General features: G+C 38.9%; 1 protein-coding gene across 1 annotated transcript in view; it reads right to left on the bottom strand.

Moving 5' to 3' along the window:
* Positions 1–436: 436 nt before the first annotated feature.
* Positions 437–23,532, bottom strand: part of MED17 (mediator complex subunit 17) — a 24,402-nt gene continuing 1,306 nt past the window's right edge. Inside the window, exons 2-12 of the mRNA XM_006897176.1 lie at positions 20,768–20,934; positions 17,156–17,375; positions 15,824–15,960; positions 15,652–15,736; positions 15,115–15,267; positions 13,405–13,535; positions 11,802–11,986; positions 9,985–10,122; positions 5,180–5,297; positions 2,484–2,643; positions 437–648 (exon numbers count right to left, since the gene is read on the bottom strand). Of these exons, the coding sequence (XP_006897238.1) occupies positions 437–648; positions 2,484–2,643; positions 5,180–5,297; positions 9,985–10,122; positions 11,802–11,986; positions 13,405–13,535; positions 15,115–15,267; positions 15,652–15,736; positions 15,824–15,960; positions 17,156–17,375; positions 20,768–20,934 (1,706 nt within the window). The remainder of the gene's footprint in view (positions 649–2,483; positions 2,644–5,179; positions 5,298–9,984; positions 10,123–11,801; positions 11,987–13,404; positions 13,536–15,114; positions 15,268–15,651; positions 15,737–15,823; positions 15,961–17,155; positions 17,376–20,767; positions 20,935–23,532) is intronic.

Genomic DNA, 23,532 nt, shown 5'->3' on the forward strand with positions numbered 1-23,532 from the left:
TTTAAAAAGCAAATTCATATGGATTATTTTTCTTATGTTGAGCCATCCTTGCATACCTGTTCTGAATCCCACTTGGCTCAGAATAAATTATTTTTGGAGGAGGGAAAAAAAAGCTTAACTCAAAGTTATGAGTTAGTAAAATTTTCAAGCACTCAATTAACTGCCCTCACACACAAAAACGTGTTATATCTCCCAATATACTCTAATACAAAAATGCCTGCATTTCAAAGCACTTGTCACTTATAAAGTGAAAGATTTCAAAATGCTTAGTAAATATTTGCTAATTATAATTTTCTTAAATACAAGAGCCCTTCACTCTGTAAACTTTTACTCAAAAGCGAAATGAAAAAGTTAAAAAACAACAGCCCTTTCAAAGAGTTTTCTTTCGTGTGCTGCAAATGTCTCAAATCAAACGTTTCCAACTGCTCCAGAAAAGTCATAGTAGACAAGGGCTCAGAGCCGACATGAGCAGCTCCATCTTATAAACGAAGTTCCGACCTTCCATTTTATTCCACTGAACTTCTTTGAAGGGTCCTCGAAGGTGGTTCCACTTGCTGTCTTGTATCACGTCACTTTTTGGAAGATCTTTACATTGGTTGCGAGGAAACTGAACCAGGACCTTGCTGCCGCTTTCGGGACCATTCCGAACTGTGGATCCAAACCAAAAAAAATAAAATCAGCGTATTCATGTCTCCAGGAAAATAACAAAGGCAAATTCTACAGTTTTATTCTACTGTGAATACAAAATTCTATTCTTCTCTATCAACTTAAAACATTCTTGTTTAAAAGTACTTCTCAGTAAGGGGAGCTCTGATGGCCTAGTGGCAAGAATCTGTACTGCAATCCCAGAGGTACCCAGTTCAAATCCACCAGATGCTCTGCTGGAGAAGGAGAGATAATTTCCTCCTGTAACAGATGTGATTTGACAATGCATGCACAAAAAATAATAATAAAAAAAATTTTAAAAAAAAAGTACTTCTCAGCTTTAATATTCTAAGAAAATAACCATGTATTTATATATACTGGTTGGTATAAATATTCATAAATAACTGTTCACATTATAAAAATTAGGCAAAATGAACTGTAGTTTAAGAATGTCAAATGTTAAGATATCTTCAGAAAATTACCAATTTAATAAAATTTTTGTAATGCATTCATTTGCTATTTCAGTAATTCAGTAAGTTAGTTTATATACAGGGCTCTCTGGTTGCCACTAGTGGCTTATGCCTATTATATAAGGGAGCTCTGATGACCTAGTAGGTAAGGAGTTGAACTGTCAATCAATAGGTTCCAATCTGTGAGTGGCTCTGAGGTAGAAAGATGAGCATTCCTCCTGTGTGAAAATCTCAAGGGTCAACTGTAAGTCAGTTCTGACTCTATGGAAATAAAGTTTATGTTATATATAAAATTCCTATTATATAAAAATTACATATATATGTATCTATATAAAAAAAGCCCAACCATTCAGAAGAAGTAATGGGAAGGATAAAGGAAAAAATAATCACAATTAAGAACTCGGGCTTTAATAAAGTTTAAACTATTACTTAGGAAAGAACAAAAAGGTATTCTGAAATCTCTATGAATAAAGATCCAGTAACACTCAAATGCGTGGGTTAAGCTGTGACCCCACATGAAAAAATTTCCAACCACCTAATCTTTCATATATTTTGAAAGTATTTAGAACATATATTAGTGGAGAACTCACTAAAACCAGAAGCATTCTAAATACACATTTGAACTAGATGCTATACATAAGTGTCTGTGAGAGTTCCTGCCTAATATCCCACTGCTATGAAGGCTAGTCTAACTCCCAGTGAGCCTGTAGACAGAGCAAAACTGCCCCATGGGGTTTCCAAGCTGTAATCTTACTGGAGCATTTGAACCCACTGCCCCATCTTTCTCCCTCAGAGTAGCTGGTGGGGTCAAACCACCATCGTTCTGAGAGAAGCAGCTGAGTGCTTTAACAACTGCATCACCACATCTCCTTGTAGAAATATAAAAAAATACCTGTGCTCCCTGCCCTAGACTTTTACCAGTCCTAGGATCAGATATTCTTTGCATATCTGCATTTCAAAAGCTAATGATTTTTAATGTTTAATACAGCAGGTGCACCAGCATTAACAGCACTTCTCAGTCATCTCGAAGAAAAATATACTGCCAAACAAATGTTTTCCTTAACTTTGAAAAAAGAGAAATGCCTTTTTTGTCCTGAATAATAGACAGTCCATCAGCTTACTTACTGCAGAGGTAAATGAAACTTACTATGTGCTCTAGTGGCTGAGTGGGTTACATCATGCTGGACAACAGTTCACACCCACCAGCTGCCTGGCAGGACAGTGACAGGCTGTCTCCTCCTGCTAAGATTTACAGCCTCAGACCCCTGACAAAGGGCCTACTTGACGGCAGTGTTCATGGGTTCTTTATTTGTATGTGTAAATATTAAAGTTAAATGTTCCCTTCTCATTCCAATAAGCTGACAGTACCTGAAATGGCATAGTCCCCATTAGGGGACGCCACTGTTATGGCGGAGGCATTGCCAATGCTCTCAATGGGCCCAAGCCCCACATGGTTACTGAAGCTCAGCACCTGCCAGCCCATCACCTTGGCCAGCTGCTGGACTGCATGCACCTGATGCTGTGACATCTGTGAAGGAAAAGAGAAAACTGTATTGACAATCAGCAGGGAAAGTTATTTTGCAGTGTCTTAGTATAATGATCATAAAATAAAGTTGTTGAAGTTTTCACTGCCTAGCAAAGGAACTCATTCTTACTTTTAGGGAATCCTCCCTTGAATGAGTATTGGGATGGTACAGGACAATACCTCCCATTGCACATTCTGAAATAGCAATTCTTTGCCCACTGGCACGGAGTCCTGCCAGTGGTGTATGCTGGGCTGCTGACCAAAAGGTTGATGGTTCAAATCAACCACTGTTACCAGAAAAACAGATGAAACCACTGTTAAGATTTATAGCCATGGTGTATGGTGTTGTTGTTAAGTGCTATCAAGCCGTAGATGACTCATAGTGACCCTATGAACAAAAGACCCGAACACTTGTATAACTTTCATCATTTCTCTAAGTTCATAAGAGTTTCTGGAGATAAGCTATTTTGGAAGTGGATGCTACTCCTGCTTCCAAGCTTGTTTTAACTGGGGAGCTCCACCAAACACTGTCTACCATGGTTAACCATTATCACACTTGACACATAAGTATCACAGTGTTTAGCATCACGGCAACCATGAGTACCTCTGCACGGCAAACGGACAGACTAGTACTATACCACTTAGAACAATGTCTGACCTTGGTGCATAACATGGATGAATCTAGAACAAATTCATAAGCCAGTCACAAAAAGACAATTGTAATACTGGTACAAGACCAGTATTATAAAAAGGTAAGTTTCCTTAGATTTAGGGAGCTCTCGTGGCCTACTGGCAAGAAGCTGCACAAAGTGCACAGTTGAAATCCACCAGCTACTTTGTGGGAGAAGGATGATAAATCTCATCCCGGTGATTAACTGCTTCTGAAAACCTGCCAGAGGGTCAGTTATGAGTTGCTTCTGACTCAATGCTGCACAACAACGAGGAAAGGTTTAAACACAGATCTACTCAATCTTGGAGGGTAACAGAGAAGGATGGGGGTTGGGGAGTAAAAATAACTAAGTTGAGAAGGAAAATCATTATGATTTGTAAACTTTCACTAAAAGAATAATGAAGATACTGGGTGAATAGAAAAGCATTACACACCAAGAAGAGATGGATTAGATATTATAATTAGTGAAACACATTATTCAATGACAATGTTATAAAACAAAATATCTGAATAACTGTTTAGGAAAACCAGTATGATCTGTGGGCCTTTATTCAAATAAAAACTTAAAGAAACAATGACAGTCGTGGGAGCCAGTGGAGGACTGTTATGAGTCAGAGCTGACTGGGCGGTAACGGGTCATCTAGGTTTTGTCCAAGTGCAAGTCAAAGGTACATGACCTAAGTGTGGCCAGTTGGGTACTTCCTCCTGGATCACCACACCTGGAGCAAGGTATGCTCAGTATCTTCCATGTGTGCCTTCCAGCTTCAGGTAGCAAGAATCAGGGCAGAACAGGTAAGGCTAGAGGTCAAGCACTGATGCCCTGGCTACCTCCCTGTGAGAGTTCTCAGCAGGTTGCGTCCTTTACTAAAGCCCAGCAGTCTTTTCAGGGTGTCCCATACTCTATGAGTCCTCTCGAGGGCTCCAGAGACCTCTCACTCTTATCCCTTGGGAGCGAGGACTGGTGCCTACTGAGTCCTTGGTCCTAATACTATTAACTCAGAAAACTTGTTGCCATTGACTGACAGCAGGCTATAAATCACATGTGAGGATCTTTCTCCCCAGGAGGAGAAGCAGCAGCTAGAAGATTTGAACAGCTAGAGAAGCACCACCTTTGAGTTAGTGTCTAAAACTGTTAATAGCTTACACAGGAAGAATTACTAATTTTCTTATATATCATAATAGTGTTAAAATTATAGAGGACAGCAGTTTCAGTCAGGAGATTTCTGCTGAAGTTTTTAGGTATGAAGAGTTACATTGTTCCCAATATTTTTTTTTTAAATTTTGGGATGTATATGATAGAATAAACAAATGCAGAAATCAGTAACAACTGACATACCTACATGTTCACTATCCTAGGTCAGAATCTTCAGGAAAGATGAATAATGAGCTGACATTCTGTATGATACTAGCTAGAGCTCATTCTTAAGGCAGATTCACTCATAGAACCATATGATTTGAGTAAGTTTACAGTGTGATTTCTAACCAGTGACACTGCAAAGTGCTAGAACTGATTTTCCATATAGCCAACCATCAAGTTTTCCTTGATCAGATTTGGGAGAATCCTTCTTTCAGGAATCTGAGCTGTGTAAACAGTAAGCTAACTGTATCCTAAAAGACAAAAATCTCATCTTACTTAGCAGGCCACCCCTACTTTTTTCTTTTCAATGTTACCTCCTAACAAAGTGAACTTTTCCTCATTATTAAAGAGAGCCATTAAAAACCTTTATTAGTTTTTTTTTAAATTACCATTCATGCAGGCTATTCAACACATTTTAACATCCTCTTACCAAGTGGTTTTTCAAGGAACTAGCTGAGACATGGTTAAGGAGAGGAAGTGGTTCCAAGCCTACAGCATGGTCTGCAACTTACCTGAGACAGCAGGAAATCCTGCAGCTCCTGCTCCTGATGAGACAATGTAATCACTCTCCCATCTCTATGGACAACACGGATCTGCTCAACGCCAATATTCAACTGCAGCTGAATAGACCTTTACAGATACAGACAGAAAACATCAGAAATGTTCAAAAGTATTCATACAATGCCACAAACATAGACTTTTTCTATCACAGGAAAAGAAAACATTAAGATAATCTGAAAACAACCATGAGTTATCATCTCACCCCAGTCAGAATAGCAAAAGTTAACAGAACAACAAGCAACAAATGCTGGTGAGGTTGTAGAGAAACTGGAACCCTTATTCACTGTTGGTGGGATTGTAAAATGGTGCAACCACTGTGGAAGGCAGTATGGCGCTTTCTCAAAAAGTTGCAAATAGAGATACCATTTGACCCAGCAATTCCACTACTGATAATATACCCCAAAGAGACCATAACTGACATCCAAGCATATTTTTGCACACCCTTGTTTATCGTGGCTTTGTTCACAATAGCAAGGATTTGGAAACAACCTAAGTGCCCATCAACAAACGAATGGATAGAGAAGCTATGGCATATTCACACAATGGAATACTACGCTCCATTGAAAAATAAGGAACTCATGCAATATTATTCAAAATGTGTGACCCTGGAGGGCATTAAGTTGAGTGAAGTATCTCAGTCACAAAAGGACAAATACTGCATGGTGCCACTGTTGTAAAATGGGACTGATATCAGGGTAGGGGTAAGACTGAGAAAAACTGGATAAATTGTGTATACTACACTGAAACAGATAAGGGAGAAATTTGTTTAAAAGGGATATGTGATTAGGTATTTTTGTCATGACGGGAGTCCAGAGCAAAGGCTGCATAGTGGAGTGGACCTGGGGGGAGGGATTATAAAACAATGAAAGAATTTTTCTTTTACTTTTCCAAGAGGGCAGTGTACTGGGGGGAGGGTTGGGAGGGAAGTTCAACAATGAATGAATGGAAATCCAAAGTCTCTGTAAATTTTCATTGAAATTAATAATAAATTTTTTAAAAAAGCAAAAAAAAACCAAAAACCCACAAACCCACCCACAACATTATAAGAGAAAAAAAAAAGAAGATAATCTGAATAATCTGCACCAATGCTGGGGAAAGAAGGGTCTTCTTAGAATCAACAAAGCATACTGATGCTTTACTACCACAGGTCATCCTGACCAGCAGGCAACCGCCCCAGAAGGTGACAGGACAGGAACTACAGCTTGTGGGCTGGGCAGCAGCAGCTGCTTTTCTTCTATGAAGCCCTAGCAGCAGAACACACAGCTGTCTGCACTGCAGCAATAATGTACCTGCCAGGAGAGGCACATTGTCCTGAATTTGGCACTTCACTGCACATAAGAGCTCTTAGCTCCTGTGACAATTCCACAGGTATGGTTTTTGAGGTCCTCAAAAGTCAGTTTTAAAAGTCACGCCACCCAAGGAAGCCCAAGATGTTCCATCAGGTATTTACCATTTTGGAATCACTTTATTATAAGCAACACTGCCTAAAATCTTAGGTAAAGTCTTTTCTATCAGGTTACCAGGAGACTAGAGCTAAGGAAGTAACCAAAAGACCAAGTCTCTTGCAGAATGGGAGAAGTCTTACTAATCCTTTACAGCTTCCTCTCAAATAATCAGCAAAAAGTTTAGAATATACACAAGCTGTTAACTGAGTTTAAGTCAAACAGATATAAACAGCTAGTAACATTAATTATTATTATGTTATTAATAATATCCCCATTATGTTATGAATAACATTTATATTCATTTGCCAAAGCAGTTGGTATTTTACAACATATAAAAATTTTATACTGTATTTTATAGCATCTGAACCCTGTCCTATCCTGTGCCATCCTCACCATCTGATACACTGGAGTCCACTGCTAAGTCACTAGGGGAATTCAACCGGTTGAGGGTCTTCCTCTCTTTCACTCACCCTCTACCTTCCCAAGCATTACGTTCCTTTCCAAAGAATAGCCTCTCATAACAACACACCTAGAGTATATGACATGAAGCTTTGGCATCCTTGCCTCCAAATAAGCATGAGGGACGAGGAATTCTTGTCACTACTGATGGGAGCATAGAGCAGTGTCATATTATCCATTACAGTTTTAAATGCTTTTATCCTTTGCTCCAGGAATTCTGCTCATAGGAATTTCATAGACACACACACATACACACTTTTGTACACATACAAAATTACTTTCCTGGTACTCAAGCCAAATGATCATCAATAGCAAACCGAGTAAGTTTTGGTGCATATAATGAAGAACTATGAGGCTATGGGGAGCAGTGGTGGCCTGGTGGGAAGAACCTGTGCAGCAATTCTGAAAGCATGCAGTTTGACTCCACCAGCTGCTCCATGGGAGGATGAGCAATCTTCTCCCATGCAATTTACTGCCTCTGAAAACTCGCTAGAGAGCCAGCTACGGGTCAGTTCTGACTTGAAGGCACAAAACAACAACAACAATAGCATGAGGTTATAAAAAAAAAATACAGCAGATGTGTTGAGAACAAATGTTTTTGTTTTTTTAAAGTAATTTTCTTCTTATTTTATTATTTGTGTGTGTGTGCACCATCAAATCGGATCTGACTGGTACAGGAGGATGGCCCCTCCTTCTCCAGCAAAGCATCCTGTGGATTCGAACCATGTAACTCTGGGATTGGAGTGCAGCTTCTTGCCACTAGGCCACCAGAGCTCCCCGATAACAAATGCTTATATTCTCTAGCATAATTCTGTTAGTAAAAGAGACAAGGTACAAAGAGTAAAAAAGGTGAGTGGAGGTAATGTTTTTAAATGAAATTTCCAAGGATAAATTAAGAAAACTGCTGATGTAGCTTCAGAATGGCTTTCCTAGCTCGTCAGCTTGGCCTTTCCCCATAGGACTAGGTGGAGCTATGCTAAGGATGTAAATGAGGTATACTGCACCTTTTGGAATATTCAAACATGCTGTGTGAACTACTAATGACACTGGTAAGTCCTGCCACCCTGTTGCTGTTAAGTGCCATCGAGTTGTAGGCGACTCATAGTGGCCCTATGAATCAAAGTCCTCAAAACTTCGTGACTTTCATCCTTTCTCCAGGTCCATAGGGTTTTTTCCCTGCCATCCTACCAGGCTTAAATCAAGTAGGTTGGAGTGAAAATAGAAATCTCAATTATCAGCAAGAAAGAAGCGGAAAATGCAGAACATATCCTTTTGGACCCGAGATTCCTGTGAGAATCAGATGAAGGCCCAAACTAAAACAGTAGCAGGGGTGGTACAGACCACAGGCTCACGTAAGCTGAACTGGAACTGCCACCCCATGGAGCCATAGCCAGGGGCTTTTGTCTAAGCTTACTGGAGAACTGGGGGCAATCACCTTAACTGGCAGAAAGATAAAAAAGAGCTGTGTAACACTGACCAGCACCACAAGGCTGAAGGTCAAAGCAGAAGGCCATGTCTGACCTCATAGGAACTGGTTTTGTGCTGTCTGCCCCCCTCGTAGAGTTACTAGCAGTATGAAGTCAATACTCCTGTTGTTAGGCACACTGCTTTTACAGAAATGTTTAAATTATTAGTTCTGAAAAGTGTAGCTAAAGAATGAAGTTGTGAGAAAGGGCATTACCTCCAACTGTACATCAGCTACAAAAGATGAGAAAAAAATCATTACATTACATTCTCTCCTCTAAGGTAAAACCACAAACTCTTCATAGGACTTGGTAATATTTATGTTGAGTCCTCTAGTATGTAAAACTCACTTTTCAGTGTTCCACTTCCAACTCACTCCCATTATTTTATCACTTAAACAGTTAAACTCAAACTCACTGCTGCTTAGTCAGTTCTGATGCAGCCATAATTTCCATTGGGTTTTTGATGCTATAAATTGAGACGGGTGATTACCCATCTTTTTCTCTCAGAGCCAATGGTGGGTTCAAACCACTGGAGGCATGCAGTCTTTGGGTTTGCAGCACCACCAGCTACAGATGATGCCACCAGAACTATCTGCTTTGAGTACAGAAGAGGAAAACAGTCTATTATCCAGCTTTATTTCACCATGCTTCTCTGGAAGTTTGGGGCACAAATTTCAAGGGTAGAAACTCTACAGCAAATGGTCCTTCTTACTCCTCAAAAGGGAGCACTGGTAAAAAAAAAAAAAAAGGGGAGCACTGGGGGCCTAGTGGCAAAAAGCTGCACTGCAATCCCAGAGGAACACGGTTCAAATCCACCAGATGCTCTGCTGGAGAAGGAGGCACAATATCCTCCTGTACCAGTCAGAACTGATTTGATGGTACACGCACACAAAATTTAAAAAAAAAAAAAAAAGGGGAGCACTGGTGGCCTAGTGGCAAAAAGCTGCACTGCAATTCCGAAGACAACACACTGTTTGAATTCACCATTGCTCCATGGGAAAAGGATGGGCAATCTCCTCCCATGCGATTAACTGCCTCTAAAAACCCACCAGAGAGTCAGCTATGGGTCGGTTCTGACTCGACGGTAAACAACTCCTCCTCAAATATCCTAGACGCACCATACCCTCTAGGTAAGAACTGATACAACCTAAAAAATTTAAGAGTTTTCTGTTCAATGAGGGGTTCATTTTTTTAAATTGTTGCTAAAATGTGACATTTGCCTAATAAAACAATTTTTGACATTGTTTGCTCCTTACACTCTACAGCAGACATAAATCTACCTTGCATTCCTAGCAAATAAAAACCAAAATACTTGGTATTATTAATCAGCAATCATTAATCCCAACTTGACCTATGACATGTACAATTTTCATCTTGGGTACTTACTTGCATATTTGTTCATATCCTTGTGATGTGATTAAAACTTTCACACTAGATTCATAGACATCATTGATATTGGACCAGTGAGCCTGTATCTGAGGGTCCTCAATGCGGCTTGCTAAGCTGTCAATGGTTGCAGCAGTCCTTTGAAAAGAAAAGTTAAAAAAAGTTAAACCATAATAGAAAATAAGATTTCCAATCATTTCATACTTTTTTAAAGATTTCAAAACAAAATGACTATAAAAAGACAAGGATTCGAAAAGCAAAGATTTTCAAGAAAACTCAGACATAATTCCGAGCACTTGTTACAATGCTCTAATGCATTACTTTCAACGTCACATCATGACACACGATCAGGCATGTATATGCACAGGAATATCACAATACATGATGAATTTCCTGTGACTCCTATCGGAAACACAGTGCAAAAGGTATTTTTAGGTTCAGATCAATTGTTCCTTAGGAGCTGCAGTTAGCTTAATGGCACCTAACAACCACAACCACCTAACTGTTATAAAAAGTATCAATCACTCATATTTGTCAGTAAGAGATCCCTGGTGACAAGTAACTTAGGTCACACAAGTCCCTAAGACTCACTGCTACAATGAAGTTAGAATCATGAGGAAAAGAAGCCAGGCATTTAGTACAATCAGCTTTATACAAGAAAGAGAAAGATGGTAAGTACAAGCAAGCAATAAGATTTGTCAAATGTTCATTATGAGGAAAACACTGTAGTAGGCATTTAAATGAATCATATTTCATCTTCGAAACAGTTCTGTGAGTTAAGTTTTGTTGGTTTTTTCCCTGTGAGGTAAGTACTGTTAGGCAATTTTACCAAAGTTACATAGCTGTAAGCTGGTATATAAACCCCCGAAGTCTGTCTAGAATTTCAGACATTCATTCTGCCTCTTTATCATATACACACCACTCAACAGCCACTGCCAGGAATCAAAATATAGAGATATTACACAAACTACCCGGAGGCCACCAGTTTCTCAATATCTAACTCTAGCACTTTCTAGGCAAAAGGAAAGCCTGGAGAGCAAAGCAGTCATTGGAGACAAAGAGATATACATAGAGTTTTCAGCCTAGCAGTAGTTTCTTTCTAACCACTCTTAACTTTCTCTTCTTTACGATGATCCCCTTTCCAGGATGCTTCAAACCTCCCATAGTGGGTAGATACCTCCTGCCTTTCACTACTGTGCCCTGTGGTGACCATGTAGGTCAGGGCAGACCCAAGCACAGGGTGTCCAAAGTTGTGAATCTCTATAGAAGCAGACGGTCGTATCATTCTTCTGCTTAATGGTTGTGGGATGAACCATCATGGCAGAAAGATATAAACCTTGGTTTTACTATTTACTAGATGTGTAACCCTGAACAAGCTACATTAAGACTCAAACTCAATCTTCTCATCAGTAAAAACAGTGCAAAAAACCCTATCTCCAAACATGAGAAAGTGCCTTTCAAAGTCCTCAAATGTGACAACCCAGAAATAAAGCTTTTCTAAAAAAGAGAGGTTTCAGTCAGCTCAGAAAAGTCCTTCATGGGTTGAGGGTTCAGTCAGCTCAGAACAGTCCTCCATGGGTTGGTGAGGAAAGTATGATGCCCTCAGGCACCTTCCTGCTCCAACATCAGTGTTACAGACGATCCCATCAGACCAGTCATGCTCTCTACTTGGTCTCCCATGGCTTCGAATAACGGCCTACACTCACTAGACATCTCACTCAGCTTTGAAAAAAGGCAAACGCATCCAAAAAACAAATTATATGCAATGATTAACAAATTTACTTCACAGAAAAATAGTTAATTGTGTGCATCCATACCTACTCCTCAGAAAAATGTGCTTTGCTTGCTTGATGATTTTTTCTAGAAGCCCTTCACTGGACTGTAACGAATTAATTTCATTTTTATCAAACGCCTGAGGTCCTGCAAGTCTCATTCTCTTGTGGCCAAAGGGTGCACTTGCTGGATGAGGCATCATGATGGAGCTCAAGGTCTGCTTATGAAACTGTAACAAAAAAAAGAAGAAAAAAGCCATTCTGACTGACCAGTAGCCACAGGAAAATCCAATGCAATTATTTAATCAAAGTGGGGTCTGCATGTTAAGAATATGAAATCAGGCGAGCTCTGGTGGCCTAGTGGCAGGAAACTGCACTGCAATCCCAGAGGTGCACGGTTCAAATCCACCAGATGCTCTGAAGAAGAAGGAGGAACAATCGCCTCCTGTTCCAGTCAGATCCAATTTGACGGTACACACATAATAAATAAATAAATAGATAGATAGACAGGTAGATAGATAGATAAATACATAAATACATAAATAAAATTGAAAAATTTTAAAAAAAAAGAATATGAAATCAATGTGTCTGAATCACACAGAAGGCAACTCTGACATAGAGATGAATGCTCATACACTAGGTCCCATATAATCTTTGTAGGTTTTTATCAAGTTCTGTTCTTATTTTTAAATAGACTTCAACACACACATGCAATCAAAACAGTCCACAATAACCTCAATTAGCTGTTTCATCAAGTGAAGTTAGAAATATAGACATAATCAAAATCAACTGGATTTGAGATGAGGTAAGCTGGAAAATGTTATCTCTGCTCCATTTTTCAAAGAATTCCATAAAATATGTTCCATATTTTCACTACTAAAGGCTTTACTTTGCTTGGCTCCACAATCAACACTTTTGGTACCAGCAGCCAGGACATCAAGAGACAAATTACATTGGGAAAGTCAGCTGTCAGAGACCTCTCTAGAGTACTGAAAAGCCATGTCAGTCTGGAGACTAAGGTGCGCTTGATTCAGGCCAAAGTTTTTGCAATTGCTTGCTACGTGTCAGAAAGTTGGATAATGACTAGGGATGACAGAAAGAAAATTGACGCCTTTTAGCTGTGGTGCTGAAGAAAAGTGTTGAATATACCATGGATTGCTAGGAGAACAAACAGGTTCATCCTAGAGAGGGTGAAGCCTTGGAGGCAAGGATTCTGAGGCTTCGTCTGACATACTTTGGGCATGTTGCAAGGAGGGACTGGTTCTTGGAGAGGGATATCATGTTTGGAGGGGTGGAGTGACAGAGAAGGAGAGGGAGATCATCAATGAGATGGACTGGTACAGTGATTGGGGTACTGAGGGTAGGTGTGTCAGAGACAGTAAAGCTGGCATGGGATAGGGCAGGTTTCAGAGCTGTTGTACATAGGGTCACTGATTGTAAGCGACTCGACAGCACATAACAACAACCACAACAAAGACAGAGAACTTATTATCTCTGCATACTCCCAGCTTGATTCCTTTCAGATCACACAGGACCAGCTACTGCTGATGCAATATGACCAATCAAGACTGAGCAGAAGGGAAGCCTAAGTTACTCACTGCCCGAGATAAGCTTTCCACAATGCAAAGTAAATCAGTCATTCCATTACCTCTCTGATCAGCAGATGTAGATTATGCTCTAGAACATAAAGATGATCCTCGGCATTTTGCTTCTCGGTGGCAGATTTTTGAGATTTCTTATCGTTTGAGGAATGGCACAAAGAAATGGATAACTGTAAGCCTATTAGGAAAAGAATATAGGACAGATAAAAATATGGCAAGGGGCCTTTTGTTTATTTTCACAAAGAATCATCATCATTCCTTATCAAAAGACAGTCTCAACTTTTTTCCCCCCCAGTCTCAACTTTTTAAATTTAAAGACTGGGACTTAAATCGGCACACCCATGTATTTCCACAATTTACATTCTGTTGACCTAGAATGCAGATGCTTCCCTGGAGCTGCAGTTCAAGACTGAACAGATCCTGGATGCTAATTTAGAATCATCATTCCTTATCAAAAGACACAATCTCAACTTTCTAAATTTAAAACGGTAACTAAAATCTGCACACCCAAGTATTTTCACGATTTACATTCTGTTGACCTAGTAATGCAGATGCTGCCCTGGAGCTGCAGTTCAAGACTGAACAGATCCTGGATGCTAATTTAACAGGAAAGTACAGAATGAGCATGTGGTCTGATGACTAGAATGAGAATCAGGATGGAATTTTTTCCCTTCTAGAAATCATTCTTTTGACAAGACTTACAAAAAGATAACCTATAAAATAGCAAGTCAGCTACAAATGATCTCTAAGTTAAGTCCAACCACTTTGCAGTATTTTTCAATCTACTTTCAACCAATATAGGAACAGTAAAGACCATTTTCTACCTAACATCTCAGACAACAAAGCAATCCTCCTGAAAAATCTCCCACAAAAGGCATTAGTATGGACTTCAAGGCAACTATTAAATAGTAGCCATACTAATGTGATTTTCTGTTTAACCTGTTAGTGCTATGAGCCGTGGAGTCAGAAACCACACACAGCTGACCCGCTATGCCTTTGGATTGGCAGCGCAACTTCTTACTCACTATGCCACCAGAACACCTTTTTAACATATACAATTCCAAGATCCAGCAGTTGCTACATTATTTAAGACACAGAACAGGATTACTGCCAACTTTACAGGCCATTTCTTTGCTCTTAGAGATCCCCCCTTACTGATGTTGTAAGGTGCCACTCAATCACTTGTGACTCTTAACAGCCACATATAAGAAAACACACACTGCTCAGCCCTGCATTTCCCTTACTTGGATCCACTACGGCAGTCAATCCATTTTGTTGAGGATCTTCCTCCTTTCTGGATGACCTTCTACCAGCCCAGGAATGATGGCCTTCTCCAGGGACTGGCCTTTCCTTATAAACTACCTAAAGCACCTGCGATAAAGTTTCGTCATACATGCTTCTAAAAAATACTTGGCTGTACTACTCCCTAGATAGATTTGGTTGTTCCCTTAGGATATGTAAACACTTACCCTCTTTGTTCTAGTCAAGAAACCCTGGTGTACAAATCAAGAATAATTACCAAATAGTAGATTAACAAAAAAAAGTGGACACTTCAACTTCTCTAGTCACCTTGAGAGAGCAAGATGGGACGGTCTGTAATGGTAAAGGTTCAGAGCCTTGGAAACCCTTCAGGGCTCATACACAGGTGCTATGAACTAGAACTCGCTTGATGGCAGTAGGCTTGCTTTTTGGTTTGTTTTGACCTATTCCCCAAGTTACAAAATCCTATTTAACAATCTCAAAGGAGTCTCTCTTACTTGGAAAGGGCTGAGAGATAATCTGGTTTTTCACCACAATGTGAGGGATCTGTGATTTAATTTGAACAGCTTCTCGAGAAAGTTGCGCAAAAATTTCTTTACACAAGAGAACATTTTGTGCCGCTTCTAATTTTGTCTGCCAATGTGGGGAACCTGAAAAACAGGAAACATAGATATATATATATTTTTTTTTAACATAGATATATTTCAATTAGCCAAACACATTATGCAATTGGTAACTGCATGTGATCTGGACACAATCAAAGCTCAGAAAACACATTAGAGCTGTGCATACAGTCATCTATCTGAAAGAGATGGAATAAATTCACTCTTCAAAAATATTTATTCACTATTTTTTATTCATTAATTTAAAAATGGACTATAAAGATGAAAGAATCTCACAATTTTCTAAAAGCCTACTAAGTACCTTTCTTAGCTCTTACTCAAAACATCCAAGTTTTCCAATTTATATTTATCTTCAGCTTTTTTCCAAAGCTAAGTCCAGAGAAAACCAGAAGTTAGAGAAAAGAACTGTACCTGGCTTGGACTTGGGCAGGGGCTGTTTGAAGAGGTTCGCTGTGCCAAGATCACCGATGTCTGGGGCCTGTTTCTGAATGGAAACCTGAGACAATACAAACATGAAATAAGGCTAGTGAACTTATTTCTGTGCTATCAATTTAAAAAACAATTTGAAAACTTCAATAGATACCTTGATATATGCAGATCCCTCTAAGTCACTAGGAATCTGGACATCCAGGGGACAGTAATCTTCTGGGATTTTCTTATCCAGATCAATATCTGTGTTCTTTATTACTTCAAATGTACCGTGATGGGGAAAGAGAGATCCTAGTGGGGTATTCAAATAAAAATGAAAAAGCTGAGACATTCACTTAGCCTACATTTCTGATATGCATGTGGGAAAGTAAAACATACTACTTAAAAATTAAAATCCTCACAGCCACAGACATGATTTGGGAAGGTATAAATCATAACAAGACTTGATCTGGGAAGGTGTAAATCATACTCCTCTTTCTCCCTCGGAGCCACTGATGGATTTGAACCAGCAGACTCTTGGCCTTTGGGTTAACATCACAACACACTATTGACTACTATCTTCAAAGGAATGCAGCATAGGGGCATAGTGGCACTGGAAGTCAAGCATTTGGACACCAAGAAGAATTCCTCTATTTTTATCTCAACAATCACAGCCAAGATTTCTTTGCTTATCTCTTAAAATTAAACTTTTACTTTACAGAGCTGTAAACCTTATAAACTTTAACTTTACAGCTCTTCTGATTCCCATTCACCAACTTAGAAGATGCTACTGTCACTACCTTGAACAACTTCCTACTATAGCTCCAACAACAAAGGATTTATTCCAAAATAGTGAATTTGAGATTATCAAACTTTGTTATAACCTAACAGGGTTGGCTGAATAGGAAGAAGGCAGGAAAAGGGATTTTTACAATCTTTCCTCTTAACTGAGGACCTGTTAACAGCTGGGTGGGCTACATGGAAGAAAAGTATAGGAAAGAAGAAACCTTTCCTTTCTATTTTCAGGTCTTAGGGACTATAGGTAAGGCTGCTATTTAATAATCTAGTCCCATGTCATTTCTAACTAAAATGGCAATTATGGTTCATGTTGTGTCTATCTGAAAGGTTTCACATTAGATCTAGATAATTTATTGCATTGTTGAGAAGCCCTGATGACACAGTTAAGCACATAGTTACTAACTAGGAAGTTCTGCAGCCCTGTGGGACAAAGAACCTGGAAACCTACTTGAATAAAGATTACTGTGAAAAGCACCATGGAAGAGTTGTACTCTGTCCCGTGGAGGAGCTCTGAGGCAAAGACAACTCAAAGGTACAAGCAATATTATAACTTATGATATGAGTGGTTTTAGCGCCTTCAGGCTGTTGTAGAAAAGCTCAACTTTCCAAATGATGTCACTGAAAAATGAGAGAATATGCAGAATTCTAATCTTGTATATACTTATACAAACAAGCACCTATATGTTTTCCTTTTTACAATTATCTATACCTGCACTTCTGTAGCTCAGGTCTCCAAGTATTTTATCTCCAACTTTTCTGAGTTTCCAGTGTTGCCTTAATCTCAAAAGCTCGGAGTTGAAGTCCCTTTGTAGCTTATTTTCTTGATTTTCAGTGACTGATTTCGTCAATCTTTCTGCTCCCTTCAGTAAGATCTGTGCTGCTCCAGCAAGTGATTTCTTTTTAGATATCAGCTGTAATGTCTGAGAATTCTATAAAAAACAATCCAAAGAGCTCTGCATTAATTTTCAATGACTTTTAAGTTCTATTCTTCAATTGAAAAAAAAAACCAAAACATTAAAGACAAAATGTAGACATTAAAGAAATAAAAAGGAGTCTGTACAAATAACATATACCCATTTCTCAGTTATTTCATTTCTAGGTTCCCAAGACCTGGTCAGTATGTGAAACTGGCATTTGTGGAGTAAGGAGTGGTTCCCCATCCTCAACGCTGATGTTCTCCCAACTCAATACCTATTTCAGGATGCCTGTAGTGTGGCAGGCTCCCTTTCTTCAATGCTACAGAGCACAAAGATATTGGTGCTGCTAGGGAATTACCCACTGCCCACCATGTCTGGCAACCTTCCATCACCCAGTTTGGGCAAGGACTCTGTTTTCTGTGACACAGCCTCCTGCACCAGTCCTGAGTGGGGATTCCACTCATTCTCCACCCAATACCTACCATGGACCAGAGGCCCTGATCCATCCATTTGCCCTGGCCCTGCAGCTCCATGCACCCTTCTTCCCTATACTTCCTACCTTCAGGCCCTTGACCAGCCCACCCCTGTCCACCTGAAACCTCAAATCAGGTACATCACTCAGGCAGCCTACAGAAGGTGCTCAAGCTGGAGCCTGAACCATCAGAGGCATCACCTGAGAATTTTTCCAAAGTTGTCATAAATGCAAAACATCAGATAATGCGATAGTTGATACATGAAGAAACAGTAAAGTATTGCTGTTACTTTTTAAAATAAACAATCTTGGACCACAGCTGCTCAATGAACAAGGTAAGGGTGAGAAGCACTGCTGATTCCTCATGCAGCTAAAAGTTTGCATGTAAATCCGACTCTCCAAACACTTAGCTATCGTTGACTGGAATCCTTACTGACAAAATGAACAGTATTTTGTATATTACATAGTACATACACAAAAGTGGCAATTTCCAGTATGAGATAAAGAGTTATTTTGCAAAGAATTGAAGTCTTCACACCTGCTGGTGTAGCTACAGACAGTGCATGGTGTATAGTTCCTTTCTTTTCTTCACGATGGTCGTATGCTGGCATTTATCCTGGCATGGCAGGTAACCATAGCCACAGATCTCAATTCAACTCTTCTCATAACACCCTGACTTCTCTACTTCCTAGTAACGTGTTCAGCACACCAGTGAGAGACACAGCAGTCTCACGGTATTAGGCAAGGGTTAGTACTACACTAAACATGACGGACAAAACAAAAGAACGGGGGGAGGTCACTTTCTACTGTGACGCGCTGTTTCCTGGAGATGCACTGCTCACCTGGAGACAATACGAGCTTTTTAAAGAATGTGTAAATGAGTGGATCAAATAGGTTCATTTGAACATATGTTACTCCAAAATCAGCTTGGTTCTCTGGTCAATGCACATAAAAATGTATGTTAAAAAGAGAACATCAGAGCCAACTAGAAATCAGCATCTGCCACTGCAGTTAACTTCACACAGTCTGGACTCAGCTGCTCTCCAATGTGTGCGCCACTGAGTGGCACACGTTACTCTGCTGATTAAATCCCTAAGCCCTGTTTGAACAGAACTCACATGCTGCAGAAACTGTCTTCAGCCAGTAAACTCACAGACCCTAGAACAATGCCGCCTGGCACATTTGATTCAATAAACAACTGAGTTAGTTAGTTTTATTTGCAAATGGTGTTTTACAGTCACCATTTCTCTCCATGCCATTAACTAGGTCACAGTCTTGACATCGTAAAGGCTTCCCAACTGAAGTCCCTGACTTCAGACTCTCTATTTATCAATTTATCCTTCTGTTTTTGCCATCCAATTTTCAAAATTTGGACGTTATTTTTCAAATCTCAGCAATTCTACCTAGCTTCCAAACCCTTTTACTAGGTATTTGCTCCAACTTTTTAAGCAAGACACTCAAAACAGGTGATGAAGGTAGAATTTAGGTAATAAAAGGAAGAAAAGTCATTCTAGTACCCTCTCTTTTTTAGTTATGTAATTCACATCAGCCACTGCACAACCTGGAGCACAATGATCATCTGTGAAAATGAGAGATTTTTCAGGATTAAATCAGTCAATATACTAAAAGCTCTTAGAATAATGTCTGGTACATTTTGATTCGACAATCATTAGTTACTATTACTATCATTATGTTTACAACCTGCATGATTCACTGAGAGGGATACTGAGAACTAGAGAAGAAAGAAATGGGCAACATAATCATGCCTCTGTCTTTTCTCATACTGTATATCAATCTAGAATAACAAGGATTAACTTACTGTAACATTACTTGAATCTTTGTATCTTGAATCTTAGTATGTATTAAATGCTCTTTTTAAAAAAATGCTCTTTTAAATGCATTATTTGTATCAATGCTACAAAGTAAATTTTTAAAACTCCGTAATGTCTCCAGATGAGGGATGACAGAAACTGTTAAGAAACTATGCTTCATGCAACAATGAATGCATGTAAATCCAAAATCTCTATAAACTTCCACTAAAATTTCAATTAAAAAAAAAAAGTATGGGTGAGGAAAAAGAAACTATGCTTCAATCTCAAAGGCACATGGATCAAATCCACCAGCTGCTCCATGGGAGAAGGATGGATAATCTCCTCTTGTGTAATTTACTGAAAACCTGCTGGAAGGTCAGCTATGGGTAGGTTCTGACCAGATGGTACGTAAGAACAATAATTTGTCAGCAAGTAGGGGGGCACTTTTTAACTGTCTAAAACATACCCATTTTTCAGAGCTTGGTTCAAAGGCTAGCTCCATGGAGAATCACAATAGGTACAACTAACATTTATAGAATAGCTATGTGTAAGACACAGGGCAAACCGTTTCATACAGAACAACTGCATTATCTATTTTATTTGTTCCAGAGTTACTTTCTAAACATTTGCTATATACCAGCCACAATCCTAGGTACTAGTTACAGGACAGACAGGACAGATATTTCCTGCTCTTTAAGGTTTATATTCTAGTCATGACATTGTATTATAGAGAACTGAGACTCAGAAAGGAAAAATAAAATTGCTCAGCATCATGCAACTACTGAAGAGCAGAGGCAGGATCTGAATCCAAGTCCATCGGACTCTATTTTTTGAGGTGGGAGGTTTTTGTTGTTTTTCTTTTTAAACTATCACCTTCTTGTGTAATATATTATAAACCAAGGACCCAGACTGTGAAACTTTGCTGTAACTATTTAGGGGCTTTTACAGTATCACATTATTAGTGAAATGTAAACTTTTCCAATGGTCACAAATTTATAACAAATAGCATGTTAACAACTAAGTTAAATGCCTGTTTCAGACTATTTAGTTTTTAAAAGCTCATCTAGATTTAATTTTGCAAGTACACCAGGCATCTCTGACCGTCACAAATTTTACTATACCTGTTTTGGAGGAAGTGCATCTTGAGAAACAGGATCGAGAGTCATAAATTTTTTATCCCTAACAATACTGAGAACATCATAGAGGACGCACATCTCGGTCAGCGCACTTCTCAGATTGTTTCTCACTGAATCCCAAGGCCAGAGGGAAGGCTGAAATTTTACCAACCCTAAAAAACACAGACAAGAAACACATGACTATAATTTATATTGAATAAAAACAAGAAAGATCATTGAAAAGTTTAAAAGTACTAAAAAAGAAGTTGTTTTATTGCTTCCTCTTCTTTTACCCTGTTCCTGTCATTCTTTCTTAAGTCTTTGTTAGAGTCTAAGTAGCATAGCTATAATGGCAAAACAAACATGATCTTTCATTTCTAACAGGTTTAATTGATCACTCTAATATTGCAAGCACTCAAAAACTTTTCTTATTTATTACTTTTTAAATAAATCACCCCCTCCACCAGCTTTCAGAACACGAACAATGGTAAAGACTCTAAAAATGGAACTGCCAAAATACAGAAAAATATAAAACAAAAATTAGCTATAACGTCATCATTCAGATGTTAACCACTGTTAATGTTATCTTCCAACTTTCAAATATTTTTCTTTTTCAATTTATTTACTAAATGCATGAAAACATGCTCCATGTAGGAAGAGTACAAACAATTTGGAATTAAAGGACACAAAGTGAGAGTTATTACCCTCTCTTCCTTTGAGTGAGAGCAGCCCCAGACCCCTACCATCAAGGCACTTCAAATTCAGTCACCTTCCTCCAGGTTCCCAAGGCTGGAAATCTTTAGAGGAAGGGACTGCTCTCATCTTCTTCCCCCGGGACAGCTGGTGGATCTAATCTTACAGTGAACAGCACAACACACATTGCTCATTAGCCAAATGACCTAGTTAGAACTCTTGAGAGGTAGCTTTTATTAAGAATCCAAGTGCATCCTTCAAATGTTTTTCTATTTCACACATGGTCGTTGCTAGCTCCAACCCACAGAAATTCCATGTACAATGGAATGAAAGGCTGCAGACTCACATGGTTTTCAGAAGTAGATTGATTGTGAGTGAAGCCTTCCCTCCTAGTTCACTTTAGTCTGTAAACTCAACTGGCACCTGTTCAACATCATAGCAGCATGTACATAAGTCTCTAATGACAAACAGTGATTTCCCATAAGGTGTATAAGAATTCTATCACTCCTTCATGAATGCCCTAATATATATACATAAACTCTGATTTTTCTATCAATTGTTCCTTTTCTCTGTTAAAAATATGTCCAAGGGATACTTTCTCATAAGAATATATAGATCTCCATTTTTTTTATGACCCAGCAGTCATGCAAATTTTAACACTAGGAAAAACAATTCAATGGGACCTAACAAAAATAAAATTTGAATAAAGCATGCGTGTATAGAAAGTTAACCATTCCCATTTAAGGGACATACAGACTGCTTCCATCAATAAGCACCTTCAACAGTTATCTGTTTATCTGTACAATATGTTTTGGGTAAGGTAACTTTAAAGTAGTATTATGGATCAAAGAATACACACATTTTGTTTGTGAGAAAAAGTTTACTTAGATATTGCCAGCTGAACTCAGTTTAAAACAATCTCAATTTTGTTGGCAACATCCAAAGCATCTTATCAGGAATAAATTGAGCATACACTTTCTTCTCTCCTGATGAAGACTGACCTTGACATTAATGCCAGAACTTTTTTACAGCTTGGTTGATCTGATACTTGTTGGCCTTAACATTCAAAATGAATACACCAATCTTCTCTCCATCTATCATGATGCTTCCTACTGGCTCTGTAAAGAGATTTTTTTGTCTTCGTAATGCTGAGATATAAGCCATATTGAAGGCTGTACTATTGAATCCTCTGAAGCAAGTGCTTGAAGTCCTCTCTTTCAGCAAGCTGTGTTGTTTGCATTATACTTTTCTGTCAATTATCTTTTTCTTTTTAAATTGTAATTAATATACCTTTTCCTTTATAATTTATTTAAGATCTCTCCTATTCTCAAAATTACATTATTATTCATTGTTCTATGTTTTATTTCCTTCATTTGGTATTTTAATGCTTGTGGAATTAATTCTAAAACGGGATATGAAGCAATGTCTTCTTTCTCTCCCAAGTGTTCTACCATTACTTGTTTGGCCTCCTTAAGCTGCCACTAGCACAGGTTTTGTTATATAACTAAATCAAGAATTGCTTTTTCTAATTCCCCAAAGTTACGAAGTCCAAAAACCCTTAATACTGTTTCTATAATCAGCTTTCTCCAGTTTTATTGTCACTATTTATTTTAACAGCATCCAAAGTAGTCTTTTTAAAATAAATCTATCAGCATCTGACAGCCTCCCAAAGCTTTGTGTTGTCATTACAACAGCCAAACCCTTATCAAAAGGTTTGCTCAATCTGGCCCCTGCCTCTTAAACTACAACTGATACTCGTAAGCACAGACCGCTATTCAGTTTCTGAATGTGCTGTCATCATTATCCACACTACACTGCTGTTGTTGTTAAGTACCGTCGAGTCACAGGCGACTCATAGTGACCCTATGAAGGAGAGTCCTCGACGCTTGGGTGCCTTTCATCCTCTTTCCAGGTTCATAGTGCTTCCGGAGGCAAACTATTATGAAAGTGGATGCCACTCCTCCTTCCAAGCTCCACACTGCATACTGCATGTTGTTGTTGTTGTTATGTGCCGTCGAGTCGCTTGCGACTCATAGCGACCCTATGTACAACAGCCCTAAACTCTGCTCTGTCCTGTG

This window comes from Elephantulus edwardii, unplaced genomic scaffold (assembly GCF_000299155.1).
Source record: "Elephantulus edwardii isolate Elephantulus edwardi_28Jun2011 unplaced genomic scaffold, EleEdw1.0 scaffold00203, whole genome shotgun sequence".
In the NCBI taxonomy this organism is placed as follows: Eukaryota; Metazoa; Chordata; class Mammalia; order Macroscelidea; family Macroscelididae; genus Elephantulus; species Elephantulus edwardii.